The sequence below is a fragment of the Podarcis liolepis genome (genome assembly GCF_965112155.1).
Source record: "Podarcis liolepis genome assembly, chromosome: 3".
In the NCBI taxonomy this organism is placed as follows: domain Eukaryota; kingdom Metazoa; phylum Chordata; class Lepidosauria; order Squamata; family Lacertidae; genus Podarcis; species Podarcis liolepis.
In genome coordinates this window covers 73,831,107-73,853,977 of record NC_139557.1, presented here as the reverse complement: position 1 = coordinate 73,853,977, position 22,871 = coordinate 73,831,107, and the positions used below count along the sequence as shown (strand labels likewise).

General features: G+C 42.5%; 1 protein-coding gene across 6 annotated transcripts in view; it reads left to right on the top strand.

Moving 5' to 3' along the window:
• RPS6KA2 (ribosomal protein S6 kinase A2) overlaps window positions 1–22,871 on the top strand; it is a 176,414-nt gene that overhangs the window by 109,341 nt on the left and 44,202 nt on the right. For 5 of the 6 annotated variants that reach the window (XM_083496442.1, XM_083496444.1, XM_083496445.1 and 2 more), the window contains 2 exons: window positions 720–836; window positions 4,867–4,948. In XM_083496442.1, coding sequence (XP_083352568.1) covers window positions 720–836; window positions 4,867–4,948 — 199 coding nt within the window. Of the gene's footprint in view, window positions 1–719; window positions 837–4,288; window positions 4,439–4,866; window positions 4,949–22,871 lie in introns of those variants that run through there. The other variant, XM_083496447.1, reaches the window with a different exon arrangement.

Here is a 22,871-nt window from a genome sequence, read left to right as displayed (position 1 = left end):
AGGTTTCTTTCATCCACCTTTATAACCGAAAATATTACAGTTTGAACCAATGGGTTCAAATTACATTAAAGGAGATTCCACATTAGGAAATTCCACATTAGGAAGAACTTTTTGACACTAAGAACTGTTCTACAGTGAAATGGACTATAGCTCAGAAGGTGATGGAAGTTTTTAAACAGAAGTTGGATGGGCCTCTGCCAGGGATTCTTTAATTCTGATTCCTGCATTGCATGGGGTTGTGCTAGATAACCCTTTGGGTACCTTACAATTCTTTGATTCTATAGAGATGAACATGTGTGATGTCTGCTGGGAGGCATTCTGAGGCCCAAGTGCTCTAAGAATGCAGTAGCATAAAAATGTACCTATTCTTTCCCTGTTCCTAGTTTTAACAAAATATGTGATCTGTGCTCGGCTGATTGGCTGAGCCCAACAGCTTCAGGAACTGATTCTTTTGTTTCAATTTACAGGTTCTCTTTTTAGCTAGCTATATATCCTAGGTAGAAGTAAGACAGAGTTTGATGTCTCACATTCAGACTCAATATATTCTGCAAAAAAAATTGTGTGGAAAAAGAGAGGGTGTTAATAGTTTTAGGAGTAGGATTCTTGGTCTCTCAGTAAAAAAACGAAAAGAAATAATGTTAGAATGTTAGAATAAGTGATATAATTTGTTTTATCCATGCTAAGAAGTGTGCTTTGCTTTGTTTCTCTCTTATTCACAGGAAGAAGGTATTGTGAAGGAGATAGACATCAGTCATCATGTAAAAGAAGGTTTTGAAAAGGCAGACCCATCACAGTTTGAGCTGCTGAAAGTGTTGGGGCAAGGCTCCTATGGAAAGGTAAGATTTTACAATGTGCAATATGCTAAGGTGCAATCTGGAATCAGCACTAAATTCAAGAAACAACTTGATCCTTAGCTCATACTCTCTTAAGATCTGCTTTGGAGATTCCAAGGGAGAAACAGTCAATGAGGTTTGAGTAACTTTCCCCCTCTTTTTAGTCTCTTCCAAAGCAGTAAGATGCACTGGAAGGAAATATGCTCATCTTCCCTCCTTCTTACTTAGCACATTTAACTTAAATTTGTAAGTACTATGAGTCCTCAACACTTCATCAGGTCACTTTGGGCAAAACAGATACTACAGTTGATGCATGGCTGCCATCAAAGCATTAGCACTATGTCATCGCCTCTTCCCCTCTTCCTTGGTAATGTTTAGTAAGGCAAAATGGATAAGGGGGTGTCATTGCACTGTCTTGTACAAGCGGTAACCAACTGCGTGGGATAGGGAAATTTACAGCACACTGATGTTGACATGTCACCATGTATTTTATGTTCTGCTCCCTAGCCCCACTCTGAAAACTGTCCAAAGCACTGATTGAACCTGTCAGTCCAGGTCTGCCCTGTGCCATGATACAGCAGGGCTGCCTGACCATGGAAACTGAATGGCTCCTTCCACCCATACCATGTGGGAGGCACAATGTGGTCTTGCAGTGGAAAGGGAGACAAGCCGGGTCTTGGGTGTGATCCTGCCTGTGTATAATCTGTTCTGATTCCTGCCGCGCTTCCATCCTCATCTGCCTTTTCAAATCCAATCCCTCTTTAAAGATAAGTAATATGTTTACTCTGCAGCCACAACCGTATGATCTCCAATACAATGGCTAATGTTCCTGCCCCTGGCCAAACCACTGCAGTGTGTGTGTGTGTGTGTGTTAAAATGGCTCCACAAAAGAGTTCCGCTTCTTTATTTCTTTTTAGTTGATGGAGTTATAGGAAATTATTTTGCAGATCATGGTTCCCTTTAAAAGCAATAAGGCATAGTGGTGTTTTGAATCATAGAATCATAGAGTTGGAAGAGACCACAAGGACCATCGAGTCCAACCCCCTTCCAAGCAGGAAACACCATCAGAGCACTCCTGACATATGGTTGTCAAGCCTCTGCTTAAAGACCTCCAAAGAAGGAGACGCCACCACACTCCTTGGCAGCAAATTCCACTGTCAAACAGCTCTCACTGTCAGGAAGTTCTTCCTAATGTTTAGGTGGAATCTTCTTTCTTGTAGTTTGGATCCATTGCTCCGTGTCCGCTTCTCTGGAGCAGCAGAAAACAACCTTTCTCCCTCCTCTATATGACATCCTTTTATATATTTGAACATGGCTATCATATCACCACTTAACCTCCACTTCTCCAGGCTAAACATGCCCAGCTCCCTTAGCCGTTCCTCATAAGGCATCGTTTCCAGGCCTTTGACCATTTTGGTTGCCCTCCTCTGGACACGTTCCAGTTTGTCAGTGTCCTTCTTGAACTGTGGTGCCCAGAACTGGACACAGTACTCCAGGTGAGGTCTGACCAGAGCAGAATACAGTGGCACTATTACTTCCCTTGATCTAGATGCTATACTCCTATTGATGCAGCCCAGAATTGCATTGGCTTTTTTAGCTGCTGCGTCACACTGTTGGCTCATGTCAAGTTTGTGGTCAACTAAGACTCCTAGATCCTTTTCACATGTACTGCTCTCAAGCCAGGTGTCACCCATCTTGTATTTGTACCTCTCATTTTTTTTGCCCAAGTGCAATACTTTACATTTCTCCCTGTTAAAGTTCATCTTGTTTGTTTTGGCCCAGTTCTCTAATCTGTCAAGGTCGTTTTGAAGGGTGATCCTGTCCTCTGGGGTGTTAGCCACCCCTCCCAGTTTGGTGTCATCTGCAAATTTGATCAGGATGCCCTTGAGTCCATCATCCAAGTCATTGATAAAGATGTTGAATAAGACCGGGCCCAAGACAGAACCCTGTGGCACCCCACTAGTCACTCTTCTCCAGGATGAAGAGGAACCATTGATGAGCACCCTTTGGGTTCGGTCAGTCAGCCAGTTACAAATCCACTGAGTGGTAGCATAGTCAAGACCGCAATTTACCAGCTTCTTTACAAGAATATCATGGGGCACCTTGTCAAATGCCTTGCTGAAATCAAGGTAGGCTACATCCACTGCATTCCCTTCATCTACCAGGCTTGTAATTCTGTCAAAAAACGAGATCAGGTTAGTCTGACATGACTTATTTTTCAGAAATCCATGCTGACTATTGGTGATCACAGCATTCCTTTCTAGGTGCTCACAGACTATTTGCTTAATGATCTGCTCCAGAATCTTCCCTGGTATTGATGTCAGACTGACTGGGCGATAATCATTTGGGTCCTCTCTTTTCTCCTTTTTGAAAATAGGGACAACATTTGCCCTCCTCCAGTCTGCGGGGACTTCGCCTGTTCTCCAGGAATTCTCAAAGATGACTGCCAGTAGTTCTGAGATCACATCTGCCAGTTCTTTTAATACTCTTGGATGCAGTTCATCTGGCCCTGGAGACTTGAATACATCTAAACTAGCCAAGTATTCTTGTACTACCTCCTTAGTTGTTCTGGGCTGTGTTTCCTCTGCTGAATCATTTGCTCCAAATTCTTCAGGTCGGGCATTGTTTTCTTTATTGGAGAAGACTGAGGCAAAGAAGGCATTGAGGAGATCAGCCCTTTCTGTGTCCCCTGTTTGCATTTCACCATCTTCTCCTCTGAGTGACCCCACTGTTTCTTTGTTCTTCCTTTTGCTACGGACATGCCCATAAAAGCCTTTTTTGTTGCTTTTAACCTCTCTAGCAAGCCTGAGTTCATTCTGTGCTTTAGCTTTTCTGACTTTGTGTCTACATGTGCTGGCTATTTGTTTGAATTCCTCTTTGGTGGTTTCCCCCCTTTTCCATTTTTTGTACACATCCTTTTTTAATCTTAACTCAGTTAAAAGTTCTTTAGATAGCCACCCTGGCTTCTTTAGGCACCTTCCATGTTTCCATCTCATTGGTGTTGCCTGAAGTTGTGCTTTTACTATCTCCCTCTTAACAAACTCCCAGCCATCATGAACTCCCTTTCCTTTTAGTATTACTGTCCATGGGATCTCACCCAGCACTTCCCTAAGTTTTATGAAGTCGGCTTTCTTAAAGTCAAGAAATTGAGTCCTAGTATGCTTGGCTGCTCCTTTCCGCTGTATAGTAAACTTCAGAAGAGCATGATCACTCGCGCCTAATGATCCTTCCACTTCTACCCCACTAACCAGGTCATCAGCATTGGTTAGGACCAGATCTAAAATGGCTGTTCCTCTTGAAAGAGAACACATTGTCATTTGTTGTATTTTTCTGCAGTTTTATAATTATTTTCATGTTCTCTTAGCACACAGTGTTCCCTGTCTGACTCATCTGTTTTGAGGGGAATACAATAAAATCTGATAATACACTCTATATCAGGGAACAGCTAACAAATGACTAGTAACTAACACTGAAGGCCTTTTCCACATTCTGTAGCAACCTAGCTCTCTTCAGATGTTGTTGCACTACAGCACCCAGCAGCCTCACCGACAAGGCCAATGGTCTGGAATAATGGGAGCTGTGCTTGAGCACCTGAAGGGCACCAGGTTGGGAATGGTTTTTATGAAATGAGGTTACACATTTACTGTACTTGAAATTTAATCAGTATTACTTTCCAGTGCATGAATGCTACAAAAACAATTCATGTAAACATGTTTCAGATTTTTGTTTTAAGTTGGTTAACTTTGCTGTGTTAAATGTGCATTCTGTAGTTGACCTCCTTTGTAATGCTTTCTTTTGAAATCTTTAAGATAATATTTTAGTTTCCTGTTAATTATGCTGCTTGGAATGTATACTTTATATTTGACTTTTTTTAGTAATGTTTTATTCTGGATTATTTTTTTGATGTTTTAATATAGGTTATTGCTTTGGAGGGTATTTTTCTTAAAAACATAAAGGGGCATAGGAATGAAATGAACAACAGCAATAATAAACATACATTAATTTATTGCTTTTTGTGCTTTTTTCACTTCAGGTGTTTTTAGTGAGGAAAGTTAAAGGATCTGATGCTGGGCAACTGTATGCAATGAAGGTACTTAAGAAAGCAACTCTGAAAGGTAGGAAGTTTAATTGGGCTCCAAATGTATGTACAATACAGCCTGCTGTTAATAGGCAAAATATTTTGTTGCATTTGAAGTTGCTGTATGTATTCCTATGGCATAAAACAGCACATCATTCTAGATACTACATTATGGGTTTGGATCTTTTATTTATCTAAATCAAGATAGGTAGCTGTGGATAAAGCAGGCTAGCCGTAGAGCTTTCTGCTTATCATGTATGACAAAGGAAGGTGGAAATTGAAACATTTAGCAGGTGTTTTGAAACCTTCCTTCTATCTCCCTTTATAATCTCCTCTTATAGTATTTACGTTTGTTTTAGGCTTACTGATGAACAAATGGCACTGATTCCTGGTTTGTTATTTGGTGTATTGCCTCCTTCCTGTGGAGAGGCGGTGGGCTGTTTCTTTCTCATAGTTCCCTTGTTGTGCACAGACTAATTAACTTTACCCCATGCCTATGCCATCCCTGAGTGTGACAGCATTGATTATGCCTCAGGTCTACATCTTTTAATTCAGTCTTGAAGGGCATGATGACACCCACAATGAAGTTGCAGGTGAAAAGAAGTTCCCCTTTCTCTCTCTGAAAATATAAACTGATGGAAGCCTCTGATGTGGTATCATCACATCACCCTGCTCCACGTTCTTGGCTGCTGCTTAGGGGCAGGGCGAGGAAGCAATGAAACAATGATTATGCATGTCACATGATTCCATTACTGTGAACACATTGCACCAGTCCTTTCTTACCTGCATTGGTCTTTGATTTGCTCCTGGGCCCAATTTCATGCACTCTTTTTGACCTACAAAGCCCTACATGACTTGAGATCTTGAGATGTTAGGTAAATCATCACTTTGTCAACAATTGCCTGTACCCTAGAGACACCTATAATTAAGATGTCATCATTTTTTATTGTGTTTTATGGAGTCCATGATTTTTGTCAGCCGCTTTATAAGTGGGGTATTTCTGAAAAGTAAGTAAGTAAGTAAATAGGTTTCAACACTAGTCAGTATGATTTAGAAAGCTTTGCACCCAACATCATGTCAGGTAAAACTCTCTGTTCTCACCATTACACACAAACAGATATACAAAGCTTTTTTGCTTCTGTGCAATTGCATATCTGGGACTTTTAAAGAATATTGCCAATCAGCCCATACCTGCTTCCATTTATTTTAAGCTGGGAGTAAGAATGAATAGAAAACCACCCCCTCTTAGTTTTAATTAAACCTAGGAATATTCGCCAAGCATCCTTTTTTCACTTTTTCCACTTTATTTATATCAGTAATTAAAAAGCACCACACTAATATAAGGACTACTTTGCATCTTTATATAAGCAGATTCAAAAGATAACAACTATTCATTGCCTTCCCCCTAAAACAGGGGTAGCCTGCATTAATGTTGTTGGACTACAACTCCCATCACCCCGGACCATTGACCATGCTGCCTGAGGCTGATGGGAGTTGGAGTCCACCAATATCTGGAAGGCACCACATTGGCTTCCCAGGCCCTAAAAGAACACACAAATTGGTCAACAAACGTCAGAATTGTCTGCACCAGTCATAAATTGTAGCTGAGGTATTTTGGGGTACCAAATTGCAGGCCCAGCTATAGAAAAATAATGGCTTCTTCTTTTCTCTGACAAAAGGAAGGAGCATCTCTGACTTGCCAGTTTGTTGCCTCCACTGCCTGAAGATATACTTGCAATTTGTATTCACAATGGCCAAACAGCATAACCAAAGAAAGCCACATACTGACTATGATGAGGTGGGGGGGAAATTGAATCATGAGGTGGGGGGAAGAGTGGCACTCTGTCTGCTGTAGATACGGTAACTCAGTCTGAGTAACAAAGATAATACTATTTGCCCTTACAGAAAATAAAATGTTGTTCAGTTTCCCATTTTATTCTTGTTAGTAGCTGGGGTTCAGGGCGAGGTCACTGAGTCTGTTTTATCTTTTCTCACCACAGAGCATGTGAACCAAGAAATAATTTCCTACTTGCTAAATATGTGTGAATCATTTTCCCCACCATTACAATAAGGCTTATTTATAGCACTAGAGAGATGAGTTTAGTATGCAAGTGTGTGGTAGTATATTTCTGTTGAATGCATAAATGTAAATAAATGTTTCAACAGCAGAAGCCATTTCTGGAATTGGTTATATCTGGTAAAACTGTGGTCCTAATAACATGTGATGTTATGGTCACCATGTTGAACACCATGTTTGTCGTGTAGTTCAGCACGTGGATCAGGTGCCTTTGACCACATCACAACAGCCTCAGTCTCCTGACCAAGGATAATAACATCTACCAAAACCCATTTCCTAGTGGTGATGGGAGATCCAGAATGTATCTTAAAGTCCTGGTGGGTTCAGGAGTTTGTAGGCAAATGGACAGCAGGGGAGAGCACATGGTGGGAGTCTAGAATGGTAGATAAGGTATCAGGATTCTGTAATGTGGAGCTAGAAGCGATTGGAAGGTCAGCAAGCATATAGCTCAGATGTTGCTGCCATACTGATAAGATGTCTGAATGGAGTCTGAAATATTGCTGAAAGGTCCTGTCCCCACCTTTCTCAATAGGATGATTAAAACATTGTATCCAGGGCCGGATTTAGGTTAGATGAAGCCCTTTATAAGTAAGTAAAATATTTAATATAATTATCATATTTATATATAGTATTATAGTAGCAAGTGGGGGTAATAGGGAACTGTACTAGTAAATAATAATATAGGCCTACTAAATAATAAAGATGAAAATTTTTCTAAAGTAATTTTATAATGGGATCAAAACAAATAAATTATGTATTACATGAAATTAATCAGTAGGCATAAGACTCATACCCTTAGTCTATGCTGCCCGATCTTGTAAAAAGTCTACAAGCTCTTTAATATTAGATAACAGGTACAACAGCTTGACCTACATTCAACTGTGCTGCATTGCAGTCTGCAGCTGCATGCTACATGTTGCCATGCAACCAGTCCATGCAGAATGTAGGCACCCTATATATAGAAATGAGCAAACCAGTGATATTTTAGGGAGCAGGCTAGCAGGCGGGGCCCATTACTTACATCACAGGAGCCGATACAACACAAAGCACTGTTGCTATATGTAGGTTTTATTTTATTTATTTATTATCTTAGATTTTGGAAATGTACATCCAGTTTTTTTCCTTAATTTTTTTTGGGGGGCCCCCAAGAGAGTGGGCCCTAAGCTATAGCTTGTTTAGCTTATAAGTAAATCTGGCGCTGATCGTATCTGTGGGGGTGGGGCCTTTTCAGACCAAGGGTCACATTCCTTAATAGCAGCCATCCAGGGGCCACATGCCAGTGGTGGGTAGGGCAGCAAGTGGACTCTTATTTTGTACTGTAGCCTGCGCACAGTCTTATATGCCAGATTGGCAGGCCTGAAAGGCATTTGCTACCTCTCCTTCCTCTGCCCAGGGGTGAGGTTCCTCACCCTTGCACTACTGGGATTCCTTCAGAAAGGATTTTTTAATCCTTCAGAAATTTTAATGTGGCCCTCATTTCAAGGTTCAATGTGTTTTTGCCTGGAATGCTATTCTTAAAAGTGCATTTCAAATTTCATACCCAACTTGGTTTTGGCGGTAGCAATTACTTCAAAAAGCCAAATTAGGCTTTAAGAGGAGGCCGCCTGAACACTTATACCCTGCCTCACACACTGAGATCCTCTACAGGAGCGTCTTTGGTTATCCCCCAAGTTTGTGAGGCTCAGTACAAATCCATTCCTTCAGTGCCATCAGCCCAGCCTTGTGGAATGCTCTTCCAACAGAGTTTCAGCAGGCGCCCTCAGGGTTAACTTTTAGCCCATTGCTGAAAACTTTTCTAAGTTTCTTATGCAGACAGTTGAAAGAGGGAGACACCTTTTCTTTACCTTTAGCCAGTGATCTGTGAATCTGGTTGTGTGTTTGTGTGTGTGTTGTTATACACAACTTTAATTTTTGATGGAACTGTGGCATAAAAGGTGTTTTTGTTGTTGTTTCAATGAGCTGCATGGAACTTCTCTTTATATATGTGATGGCTTACAAGATTTGTCACCACCAGCTGTCAAGTGAAAAGGATGATAGCATTCATTGGATGAAGCATTAAAGTGTTAGCAGCACAATAGTTTTCAGTTCTGAAAATGCCACTATTCCTACCTAAGTGGCAGTTGACACTTGGGGGAACAGAGCAACGCATGGAGCACTTAAATCTGCAACTTTCCAGGAACACTATTAGATTAAAGTAATTTTATTGCTATGTGCTGAATCATGTACCTAAGTGGTGTCCGCCCTTTTCTTCTCCCATGTGATAGAAGGCACTTAATGAGAAGGGTGAGTCAGAAAGCTGGGAAATAAATATCTTCTCAGCAACATATTGGGAAACTTGTTCTTTGAGTTCCTGGATGTTCAGGTGCCCTGTGATTCTGGGTTTCCTTAGTTTCTATTGCTTCGTGCAGTCAATGGTTTATTCTAAGGCATGTGCTTTGGAGCTGTAGTGACTTTCCATTGGGGAATGCTCATCATCAGGGGCTCTGATAGGGGGTAGACCAGGAAGCCTGCGCCCCGTCCAGTTAGGCCCTTACATCTCTGTCCTTTATTATTATTTTTAGTTTGCTTATGGTAAACTTCCTCTCTGACAGTATGTCTAAATTTTTATACAGGCAACCCCCAATTTGTGCGGAGGTTGCATTCCAAGTCATCATGCACGATGCTGGAACATGCATAAGGCTGCTATGCCCCATCCCCACCCCCCACCCCATTCCCAGCCACTTCCGGCTTGCCACAATTAGGATATATTAAAGAGAATAATCATTCTGCATTAAATGGCTTTGAGAATGTACGTGTGCTAATTTGGATGTGTGTGTGTTTTTAACATCCTCTTCAAAACTTACGGTCAAGACTGCACTAGAGTAACCTTCTGAGCCAAACTGTGGCGATTGTTAGCAATAGCTGACAATATTATCAATGAAAGGTTAATAGAATAATTGAACTGGAAAGGACCCCAAGGGTCATATTGTCCAACCCCTGCAATGAAAGAACTGCAACATTCTGTTCCCCTCCAATATGAAACCATGCAAGATCCTGCTTAGCTTTGCAAATGTGCTAGCAGTTTTCTTGCTGCACCACTGTTCATTGTAGATGAAATGTTTGAGCTACCAAAATCGATATGATACACAGTATTTTAAACTTGGGTGAGGTGGGAACAGAAGGTAGATGAGGATCTACTGGTAGATTTAAGGGTGGTTTTTATTGATCAGCAAGGGTTTCTGACTAATAATAGTTTAACAAAAGCAAGAACAAAAAGACTCCGTGCACAAATTAGGTTGCTGAAACAAAGAAAGACGGTAAGGCTCAGGAGTGGATTTGTGTGCGAAAGTGCTGTCGGATCCTTCTGGTCATAAAAACCAATTCCTGGCTCAGAGGATACCCTGCTCCTTAATTCCAAACTCTCTTTCACCGCCATTTTGAATGCGGCTCTTGTTGATGGATTTCAAGGTTCTAGTAAAAACCCAAGAACAAAACAGTTCCCTTAAGCCTGAAGTTTGCTGCCCCTGTTTTAAACCAAAACTCGTAAGACTTGTAAAAAGCCTGAAATCGTGATTTCAATTGTGCATTTTTTTAGATTTTCTATTTAAAAGCTTTTCATTCATTCACAATAACTCTGGTGTAGTGCTAACTATGCAAGTGCTACTATTCAGTGAAAAATGGCAGGGAGTAATGTAATCAAGGCAATGGTACAGGCTCCACTGTGAATCCATTTCTGCTCTATTCTGATTGCTTTAACGCTGAATGACCCCATTACAACCACTGAGATTGCTTAGCAGGGATTTTAAATCAGAAACCAGCAGAATCCTGTCAGGCAGCACCATGTCATTTTTTGGCATCAAAGGGCAGTTGTTATGACAGCTTAATTAAAGGTTTAAGGAAGTATTTTGAATTACCCACTCCCAGAAGCACTAAATCAGTTCAGAATTAAGCATGTATTACCATGTCAGAAGTTGAGTGGAAATGCCTAAGTTCTTGTTAGCAATAAACTCAAAGGCTGTTGGCGGGAGCATTGTAACCTAGTCTAATGGCAGTTATTTTGGCTTTTTCTCATTCCCCATTATCCTTCATCCTCAGCTGTGTTGAGAAATCGGCTGTTTTTGGTCTTTAGGAATGTGTCATATGAATGACCCTGATGTAGACCATATTGCCATGTTGGCAGATTTCCTGTATAGAAACGTATTAATTGGTATGATTTGATGTGTGTGTGAGAGAGAGAAGGGAATATGGGGAGAAGAAACAACATAGGGAGCTGCCCTAGGCAAGTCACATCATGTTCCCACGCGGCCCAGTAATATCTCTTCTGATTGGCTGCAGCTTTAAAGAATCATAGGCAGAGATCTTTTCCATATCAATTGCTACCTGATCCTTTTAGCTGGAAGTGTACGGGATTTATCCTGTGACCACCTTCAGGCAAAACATGCTCTCTGCTGATGAGCTATGGCCACCTCCCAAATCCTTCTTACCTTTCTGCTTTTTCTCCTTTCCTCACCTCTCTTCCCGGCACACCCACTGTTCCTTTTGCTTTTATTACTAAAAGCAAGAATCTCGTAATAGCAGACCAACATGATGATATTATATAAGAACAACATTGCTAAGATTGGAAAGAGCACCGTAAGAATACCATGTGCTGAGGTTATTCTGTGGAAGTTGGATTCTGTTACATAAGATCATTGTTTGCTAAGCTATTAAAAGAGGAAAGCTACATCTGTGACGTGAAACTTTGTTCCTAAACTATGGCCATCACTTTATCATTGATTCCGCTCCCCCCCCCCCCGGTGCCTTTTGAACAGATGGTGCTCCATGGTTTGGGGTTATTGTGATGCTGCATCCCTGCAATTTAAGATTCATAAGAAGTAATCCTTTTCTGTTGTATCAGCACTTGTTTTCTAATATCTGAAGGGTATCTTCATAGGACACTGTCTCTCCAGCAATTAATTCCAATTGCTCTGCAATAAGACAGACATGAATATGTTTCTGTATCTTATATAGCATTATCAGGATAGTGCTTTTTCACAGCTATGCTATTAGGTCTTGAATGACAAACACACAAAATTTAAAGGAAGTGTTGCCAACCCACAAGGAACTAATGGCCTGGCTAGTTTTGATGCTCCTGGGCCAGATTCCATATAAGAATTGGCTCTGAAAGAGAGAACGCCCCAGTTTCCCTGCATTTTGCACTAATGCATAAGGGAAGCCCGAAAGCTTATGTGACTGTGCACAGCACCAACCCATTCACACATTTGAATTGGCTGCAGTGCTGCTCAGCCTTGGCTTCTCACCTTATCAATTGCATATCCCCTGCTCACTCCATAGCAGGTTTATTTAGGCTTGTTTAGGGTATACATTTGTATAGCACTAAACATGTTGTTATTGTAGAGCACTGTCAGAGGACACCCCTGTATTTGAAGGGCTGTCCAGTCCAAGTCTGCTTTAAAAATAAAGAACCCTAAGAAGAGAGAGCAGAAGGGGCCTTGAAGTTGCCCATCAATGGGTAGCACCTGTGCATCAGACTGAGCAAGCACATACATCACCTGATCGCAATGGTGAGATGTTCTGTATTTCTAATTAAATTATAATATTTGGATGGGATACAACTAATGAGTCCTTTCATCAGAAACCCCATGCAAGGACTCCTGCTTGTACAACAGAGCTTTCCCCTCTCTCCTCCCCCTGTATCCCCCCGAAATTGTTTTTTGCAGGCGGTCAGGAGAACCCCTAGAACAGTACATTGGGGGAGGAGAAGAGGGATCTTTCCATTGGGCAAGCTGAAATGCTTGTCCTGGTGGAACAATTGCCTTTGTGCAATGTTGAATTCATCCCATTATTCCCAACTTTGAATCTGTAGTGTATAAAGTACTATTTGCAAATACTGTGCAAATAGGGCTCCTTTGGGTTATGATGCCTTTCGGCATTTCCTTTTTTTTCTGTAATGCATTAGTGTCCATTCTATATAGTTACAACAGGCAGGAAAGCAGCTCGTCCTTCTGAGGCTGTGTGGCTGAAACAATTTTATCTGCAACAGACTTCCCAGGGAGGAAAACAACAACTTGGGAATCACAGCTCAAGCTTTTGGAGATCTTCTGTGGGGTCTGTTTTGTACTGCTTTCAAGCATCCCGTGAAATTCTCTTTCCTTTGACAATGTGAAGCAAAGACAATTAGAGAGCTGTGTTCTATCCAGGCATGCCTTCTTAAAGATGTTACTTTCAGAGTGGGCTGTGGGTGAGAGAAGCAAAGGCAGAACATGTCAGTCTTCTTCACTGAAGTAACATTCATTTTCCCTGACAATGTCCTTTCATACAACTGACAATACTTTGGCTTTTCATTAGTCATTGTTTAATCTGCCTGTTCCTTAATAGCAGCGGTGCAATGATATAACGATTCAATTTGCATGATCCCACTTTCTCCAGCCTCTGTAATCCTTAACCAAGGGAGCAGTGAGCGTTTATTACAGGAGATGTAATGAGGGAAGGAGGAATTTTAAATGAAGATAAGAGAATTCTAGAAGCGTGGCCTTGTTAACTTATCAAAACAGCCAGGAGTTCTTGTCTTCCAAATGCTATGTTTCAGCCAGGCCTGCCATGTTTTTCAGATTCCTGTTGTCAAGGGTGCTTCCCAGCCAAAGGAATGCAGATAGTTAAGTATTTATTGTCAAAGATAACACTTACAGTCGGTTCTTCAGTTGACGAAAGGCAGCAGTCAGTGGGTGGGGTTTTCATTTTTACTACCTAGGCCAGGCTAGAAAGGTCTGCCAGTTGCTCTATGACCCTGTTAAGACAATGTGCTTTTTCTATCTCAGCTGCAGGACTGCTAACCATGGTCCTGAACCAGAATCTTAGTCCTTGTCCAAGGTCCTTGCCTTGCTATCTGATTCCAAATCCTGAGCATACCCATTTCCATCCCTCTTGGGCCATTATCTTCCTTTTGGAGTGTACATCACCACTGACCATGGCACCTATGGCTACTGGGATGTCTTCCCAGGGACCATCAGGTGGCCAAGTCTGTTTCTTTTAAAAGTACATTAAATGAGTTTGTTCTTTGCACAAAGGCTTCTATCTCCCCCCCCCCAAATCTTTTCTTTTGGAAACCACACAGTAGGCAGAAATCCAACAGACACATTCTCATGGTGAGGCAAATCATACATGATAAACTGAAGACACAGCCTCTGTTAGGAACAAATGGGCCAAACATAGCTCTGGCTCACAGAGAAAGTTATAACCAGTAGTATATTTTTCTACACAGGTCCATAATTCTCTCAGCCAGAACTGTGTCAAAGAGTCAATTACCTCTTAGGATTTAGAAGTTAGTTAAAGCTTGATAGTTAGGTTTAATGTCTTTATCCCTATGAAATAATCACAGGCTAGTAAGTCTCCTGAATGTTTTCCATTTAGTACAAACCATATGAAAATGTTTAATTTCTAAATCCTACGAGCTAACAAAGCTTAAAACAATAGACTTATGTTTAAGCTATGAATAATTACAGATCCCGTAGCCAGTGTTTATGATGTAGTGAAAACCACCATCACCAACATAATCTAATATAATTGTAGCTTGGGGACATCACCTTGACCTGTTTCGTAATTGCTGAATGTTTAAGTTTCCTTGGCTCAAACCTCAAGACAAGCCATTAGTCTTTCAGTCTGTCTGCAGTATGCAGATACTAATAATATTGGTTTGCTTTGTAGAATTCTTGTAAGGATTGCTGAGAGTCCAAGTAGACATAATATCAGGTGAACTATGATAGGATCCCCCACTCCTTTTAAACAGGTTACTAGCAACAACAGGGGGGAATCTTATTGGAGACCCTCCACAAAACAACAACAACACACCTCTCTGAAACTATTTGACTTATGAGGGGAAATGTACAGGTCCCATTTGAGTACTTCAACTAAAATGATGTCCTCATGTATACCTGGTCTAAGTAAAGCAACAAAAATAAGAATACACAAGAGAAGAAAATCAAAAACACCATGTTATGTTAATTTGTATTGTCTAATACAGAGGGATAACTTGAGGGGTATGGTTGGGATTTAATCTAACATGAGGAAGAACTCACCTGACGCAATAAGATGCCAGTTCTGATACACACTGGATGAGGAAATTCCTGTAAACCTTTTGCAAACTCCCCTCCAATATGTTCTTTTAAGCTTTAAAGATACATTATGAAAGTCCAAAGTGCTGCACTGTGAGTGTTGGGGAAGGCCGCTCCCTCCTCAGGCTAATTCCACCTGGCCTAGGGGGCGGGGCCCAGGCTCACCTCCGCCACAGCTTTAAGGACACTAGTGCTGATGCAGCAAATGTTAAACATGTTTTTATATATTTTAAAGTGTTTTAAAGGTGCTTTTACTTTTTACTTTGTTGTACCACCGTGAACAGTGGTTTTTATCTATGTATTTTTATTTTGTTCCGTTTTATTTTGGTTTGGGGTTGAATATTGAGTGGGGTGGGGATTGGTTTTGTTTAGGTATAATTGGCTTTTTTTTAAAAAAAAGATATTTATTAAAATTTCACAAATTATATCAAACACAACAATACAAACAAACACAAACAAAAAAAGGTACAATTTCAGAACCTTAATTTCTTAAAACTTACTTCACCGACCTTCTCATACCTCACCTTTCTGCATTCCCATTTCAAATATTTAGTTCAGCAAATCCTCACCCTTAACTTTATCTAATTGTCAACCTTTCTTTTCTTTTAACTTAATCTTTACAGCTGTACTCCACTTGATTTCTAAAACCACATCATCTAGCACTCATTAATTTTGCAATGTTTCTTAAGATAGTTCTTAAATTTCTTCCAATCTTCTTCCGCCGTCTCTTTTCCCTGGTCTCGGATTCTGCCAGTCATTTCTGCCAATCCCATATAGTCTATCACCTTCATCTGCCATTCTTCCAAGGTGGGTAGATCTTGTGTCTTCCAATACTTTGCGATGAGTATTCTTGCTGCTGTTGTAGCATACATAAAGAATGTTCTGTCTTTCTTTGGCACCAATTGGCCGACAATGCCCAGGAGAAAGGCCTCTGGTTTCTTAAGGAAGGTATATTTAAATACCTTTTTCATTTCATTATATATCATTTCCCAGAAAGCCTTAATCTTTGGGCATGTCCACCAAAGGTGAAAAAAAGTACCTTCAGTTTCTTTACATTTCCAACATTTATTGTTTTTGGTTTGTTTCTATTTTGTAAATGGAGGCTAGTATGAGGCTTGGGATTGCTACCGTGGAGGGGCGAGGGAGGTATGGCTGTGGGGGCAGATGTTATAGGCGAAGGGGATCGAGATATGGATATGCTCGTACCTCTTCCAATCTGCACCCCATCCCGAGGGACGAGGGTAGGGTGAGCAAGGATTACTCACCTCCGTCACTGGTGTTGTGCAATGCCAGGTCTATAGGCAACAAAACCCCCACCCTGCGAGATTTCTTTACCTCGCAGGGGGTCGACCTGGCTTGTGTGACGGAGACCTGGGTGCGCGAAGGGGAAACTGTTACCTTACGAGAGATGGCGCCCCCGGGTTTCTCCGTCCTCCACCAGTCACAGACTGTGGGCCGGGGGGGAGGGGTGGCATTATTAATCCGGGAAGATTGTTCTTTCAGGGCTCTACCATCGCCATCGACCCCTGGCATTGAATGTGTTGGCCTAGTGTGGGGCTCTGGGGTGAGCTTGGCTGTCTGGCTGGTGTACCGGCCACCTAGCGCACCAGCAGCCACCTTGTCAGGCCTGCTGGAGGCAGTGGCTGGCTGGGCCTTGGAGTTCCCTAACCTATTGGTATTGGGGGACTTCAACATCCATGCTGATGCCACCCCCTCCTCACAGGCTCTGGACCTGGTGTCTTCCATGGCGACACTAGGGCTCTCCCAGTTGGTTTCAGGCCCCACACATCAAGCAGGCCACACGCTGGATTTGATCTTTCGCGTCGGTATAGATGTGATCATGTCTCCTTCGATGAAGGTGCCATGGTCTGATCACTACGCTCTGAAAGCCAGGATTGACTTTCCACCCCCACCCTGCTTAGGTGGCGAGCCGATTTGGGCTTGCCCGCAGAAGCTGATGGACCCTGATAGATTCCGTCAAGCCTTGTGGGACCTTGCTCCCCCTGGCGACTCATTGACTGAGCTTGTTGAGGGCTGGAATATCCAGCTCCTGGCAGTCATCGATGAGATCGCACCTAAGCGCCCTCTGCGACCCCGCAGAAACCGGGCTCCCTCGTTTACCGAGGAGCTTCGGAAAATGAAGTGGGACCTCAGACGGCTAGAGCAAGTATGGCGGGGTGCCCGTGACGGAGCCTCAAGAACATCTTATAGGGTTTTTATGAAAACCTATGAGATGGCAGTAAAGGCCACTAAGAAGTCCTACTTCTCGGCCTCCATTGCATCCGCTAGCTCTCGCCCGGCGCAATTATTTAGTATAATTAGGTCTTTAACGTCCCTTGAAGGACAGCCAAATTTAAATAACAATCTGACACACCGCTGTGAGGCATTTGCGAGCTTTTTTGCGGAGAAGGTCCTGTTGCTCCGCCATGACCTCCCTGCCAATTTGGATACAATAAAGGAACTGGAGGCCCCTCGACTGTCCTCGGGTCCAGTATTGGACCACTTTGACCGGATATCCCCAGCCGATGTGGACAGACTCCTCCGAGCTGGAAATCCCACCACCTGTCCTCTTGACCTGTGCCCGTCTTGGCTGATTAGAGCGTGTCCAGACAAGGTGTGGGCCCCCCTGGGGGATATCATCAATTTGTCCCTTGGCACCGGGATATTCCCAGGGGAACTGAAGGAGGCAGTGGTGCGCCCGCTCTTAAAGAAAACATCATTAGATCCCTTAGATCTAGCCAATTACCGCCGGTTTCGAATCTTCCATTCCTGGGTAAGGTGATTGAGAGAGCGGTTGCTGAACAGCTTGGCAGGTTTCTGGATGAAACATCGGCTCTGGATCCATTCCAGTCCGGCTTCCGCGCTGGTCATGGGACCGAGACGGCTCTGGTCACCCTAACAGATGATCTCTGCAGGCAGCTGGATTGAGGCGGGTCGGGGCTGCTGATTCTTCTAGACCTGTCAGCAGCCTTCGACATGGTCGATCACGGATTCCTGGACCACCGCCTTGCCGATGTGGGGATCCAGGGCACAGTCCTTCAATGGCTGCACTCATTTCTCTCTGGTCGGGGACAGAGGGTGGTGCTTGGGGGGGAATTGTCATCGCGCCACTCCTTGGTGTGTGGAGTGCCTCAGGGTGCAATACTCTCCCCGATGCTTTTTAACATCTTTATGCGCCCCCTCGCCCAACTTGTCTGGAATTTTGGGCTGGGTTGCCATCAGTATGCCGATGACACCCAACTCTATCTGTTGATGGATGGCCATCCTGACTCGGCCCCAGACACACTGACCAGATGTTTGGAAGCTGTGGCTGGATGGTTACGTGGGAGCCGGTTGAAGTTAAATCCTTCGAAGACAGAGGTCCTCTGGCTGGGACGGGACGATATGGGATTGAAGGGGCAACTCTCATCTCTTGCGGGGGTGCAATTAGTGCCAGCACCATCCGTTAAGAGTTTGGGTGCAATCTTCGATACCTCCCTCTCTATGGAGGCGCAGATTACAGCTACAACAAAGGCGGCATTTTTTCATCTCCGCCAAGCTAAGCAGTTGGCTCCTTATCTCTCTCGCCCTGACCTAGCCACTGTGATCCACGCGACGGTCACCTCCAGACTGGATTATTGTAACTCGCTCTACGTGGGGCTGCCCTTGAGACTGATCCAGAAACTCCAGCAGGTGCAGAATGCCGCGGCGAGACTCCTTATGGGGTCTTCGCTGCGAGATCACATTCATCCGGTACTATACCAGCTGCACTGGCTCCCGGTGGAGTACAGGATCAGGTTTAAGGTGCTGGTTTTAACCTTTAAAGCACTATACGGCCTAGGACCCTCGTACCTACGGGACCGCCTCTCCTAGTATGCCCCACAGAGGAACCTACGGTCTGCAAATAAAAACAGCCTGAAGGTCCCAGGCCACAGAGAGGTTAGGCTGGCCTCAACTAGAGCCAGGGCTTTCTCGGCTGCGGCTCCAATCTGGTGGAACGCTCTGTCACAAGAGACTAGGGCCCTGCAGGACCTGACATCCTTCCGCAGGGCCTGCAAGACAGAGTTGTTCCACCAGGCCTTTGGTTAGGGTGCAGCCTGACCTCCTCCTCTGGCAACCTGCACAGAATTTTGCTTAACGGTTGCCATCAATTTGATTTTAATTAATTTTTATAATGAAATGTTTTTAAAATGTTGGATTATTTGATTGTTTGATTATTGGATTGTTGTTAGCCGCCCTGAGCCTGGCTTCGGCTGGGGAGGGCGGGATATAAATAAAATTTATTATTATTATTATTATTAATACTTCTCCTCAATTAGTGAGCCTATCGTGATTTCTGCAAGAAGTATGGCCAATTATTATTGTCATTAGGCAATGCAGAGAGTTGGCACCTTCCCATATTATTTGTTTGTTTGTTTGTTTGTTTGTTTGTTTGTTTTTAGGAAGGGGGATTTTTTAATGGAAGGCATGTGGCTCAGAAGTGCATATGCTGAATATTAATTCTCTTTTCTCCTGCTAATTCTTTCTGGTTATTCATGTTAGCAAGCCATTACAGAAAACCTAGGAGTGTTATTTCTTTATACAGTCTGCCATTTTCAAAAGTAAAAGTAGCAAATCCTCATCTGTCCCCAAATCATCTCACCTGCCCCCTCTTCTTTTTCACGAGCTCAATCCTTCCGTTACCAGCATCATTTGGGTAACAAATGCTTCAGATGTCAAACAAACCTCTTTATTATAATGATTTGCTTATTTGCTTGTTTTCTTTTTAATAAGACCAAGCAAACAACAAAAGACAAGACCTACATAACTCACCTTACCCTAGCTAGCCCATCCAACAGAGAAAAAAGAAATGACAACAAAAGTGGGCTACAGAGATGTCAGACAGAAATCTTGCAAGCTTTTTTTGTTTTATTGTTAAGTTCATTACTAACAGTGAATAAGTACAAATACAATATTAGGCAAGCTTTGCAGCTTCACAGTTTTTAGTTTTTAGTAAAAGCAAGTAAAATAACCATGCTAAATTAGATCACTCTCCAGGACATCAGAAGATGTTCCAACACAAACATGGAAATTTTCCAGTGCAAATTAGGAACATTTTCCAATTCAGATTTTTTCTGGGAAACCCATGTCATTGGTAGGCTACCAGAATAAGCAGTCAGAGTGGGATTTTTTAAAAAAAGAAAGAAAGAAAATACAATAGCCAGGCGTGCAAGAAAAACAAAGAAAAGAGAGGGGACTAGAAGAGCGGTCATGGGGGAAGTGCAGCGGCAGAGGAATTAAAGCAACATGTGATGTCACTGCTCAAATCTTGACAAATATATGAAGAATGTCAGGGTGTCCAAACAAACTTAAGGTAGTTAGTGATAAGCTTACATTTTATTCTGGTAACCAGCAGGAAATGTCTATGGTAGGGATGGGGAACCTGTTGCCCTCCAGACTCCAACACCCATCAGCCTCAGCCAGCATGGGATGATGGGAGTTTGTCTGGAAGCATCTCAAAAGGCATGGGTTCTCCATCTGGGCTCTAGAGAAAGCCTCCCTGCTGGTTTTCATCAGATGCCTTGCAAATGCTCAGCAGATTGTTTTCTTTATGCCGCTCAGTTGGTCTGTACTGTTATCCTGCTGTTCTACTTTTCGTGTTACTGTAGTTTTCAGGGTTTGGTCATCTTTTGTAAAGCTGTTGTTTAGCAGCCTCAGAAATTCATTGTTTTAATAAAGTTTCTATTAAGGCCCATAACAAACTTGACTGGACATCGACCTTTCCAAGCTGTGTTATCTGCTGCTTGCAGGCTTTAGTAATTTTTAATTGGTAGATTAATCAAATAAAGTCTCAATTGATTTGTCAGTGTGAGTCAATTTAAACCAGAAAATTAGTAATTTCTTGCTAATACATTTTTTTTTAGGTATCATGCATTGCCACCAAAATGCCAATGTCTGCAATGCATCCATTTGGAGTTTGGCTGGTTTTACTGCAATATGGGTGGGCAAAGCTTGAATCAGTTATTGAGTCTGTAACCCTACGCACTCATACTTGGAAGTAAGCGGCATGAAACTCAGTGGGATTTATTTACAAGTAACCATGCTGTAAATATTTGTTCATAACTTAGGGTGATCCTGCATTCAGTTATGAGTATTTCATCCCTACTGATATCAGAGCGACTTTTGCATGCTCACTCTTGGTCAGGAATACAGACAAAGACTGAACCAATTGACACACTTTGATGTTAAGCACCTATACTGATTTCTTGGTTACACTTTTAATCTGACCCTTCCTTCAAGGAGCTGAGGACAGTGTACATTGGTCCCTCTCCTTTTTTTCTGTACTACAACACTGTGTGGTAGGTTGTGGAAGCAACTTCCTAACCACTCATAGAATCACATAGCTTAGGGTTAACATATTTCAAAAAGTGAAAATGCAGACACAAAAGTTGTTGAACTATTTTTGCAAAACCGCAACAAAATGCCCATTTTGAGCTTTTTTTTTTTTTTTAAGGAAAATGGCAACAATGACACTGACAACATGGCTTTCCCAGACATTTTGCCGATTTCCGCCTGGACACTGCTTCTGACTACAGTATTCCGGGTATGTCCAGGAAATTCTGGATGCATAGCAACCCTAACTTAGTTAAAGGTACTATTTTTGCTAACATATGTACAATGTACATATGTCCAATGCAAGACCAACACACACACACAAAAATCCAGTAGTGATGCTTTTGGGCAGTTTGTTGTGTATGTTAGAGATGACACTTTTGGATATATGCAGCTATATAAGGTGGGTTTAAAGCTGCCCTTGTGTGGCTTGCAGTATGGTAAATGAGTGTGCAAGTCCATCCAAATTCTTATCAGAAAGGAAAATATTATTGGGACCATATGATATAATCTAATGACTAAAGGTAAAGGACCCTGACAGTTAAGTCCAGTCGCGAAGGACTCGGGGGTTGTGGCGCTCATCTCGCTTTACTGGCCAAGGGACCCAACTTTTATCTGCAACAGTTTTTCCGAGTCATGTGGCCAGCATGACTAAGCCGCTTCTGGTAAAACCAGAGCAGCGCATGGAAATGCCGTTTACCTTCCTGCCAGAGCGGTACCTATTTATCTACTTGCACTTTGACGTGCTTTCAAACTGCTACGTTGGCAGGAGCTGGGACTGAGCAACGGGAGCTCACCTCGTCGCAGGGATTCAAACCGCCAGCCTTCCGATCGGCAAGCCCTAGGTTCAGTGGTTTATACCACAGTGCCACCCGCGTCCCATCTAATTAGAATCTTGCAAATTCATCTGAAATGTGGTTAAGACATTCCTGCTATACATATTCTGCGTCATTTCTTAAAATTAGTTTGAACCCAATAGACATTCCCTTATTAGATTTCTCTCATGGGCTCTGCTCACTTGATCCATCACAGTCATGACTGTTAGCCCAAGAAAATAAGACTCGTCTCCTCTGCCCTAGCCTCTGACTTTTCTTCTTACTCATTGTGTTTTTATCAAAACTGCATCCAGGAGGTGGTTTTCCGTGAGTCATCCTTACTAGTAACATTAGGTCTGGACAAATATTTGAATACACTTAGGACTGATCTGTGGTTAATACCTGCTGCTATGATTATATATTGTTCCCCAAGTTGTGAGCAGTTTCAGAAACCATGCTATAAATTTTGGTGAAAGCATAGAAGGTTTGAGAGTGTCTTTGTAAGATTTGCTTTATATACAAATATACAACAAGCAGGACATAATGGGAGCAAGCCGTTTACTCAGACTAATCTGCAGTCCTGGATCCATTTACCTAGAAATAAGCCTCAGTGGACTCAGTGGGGTT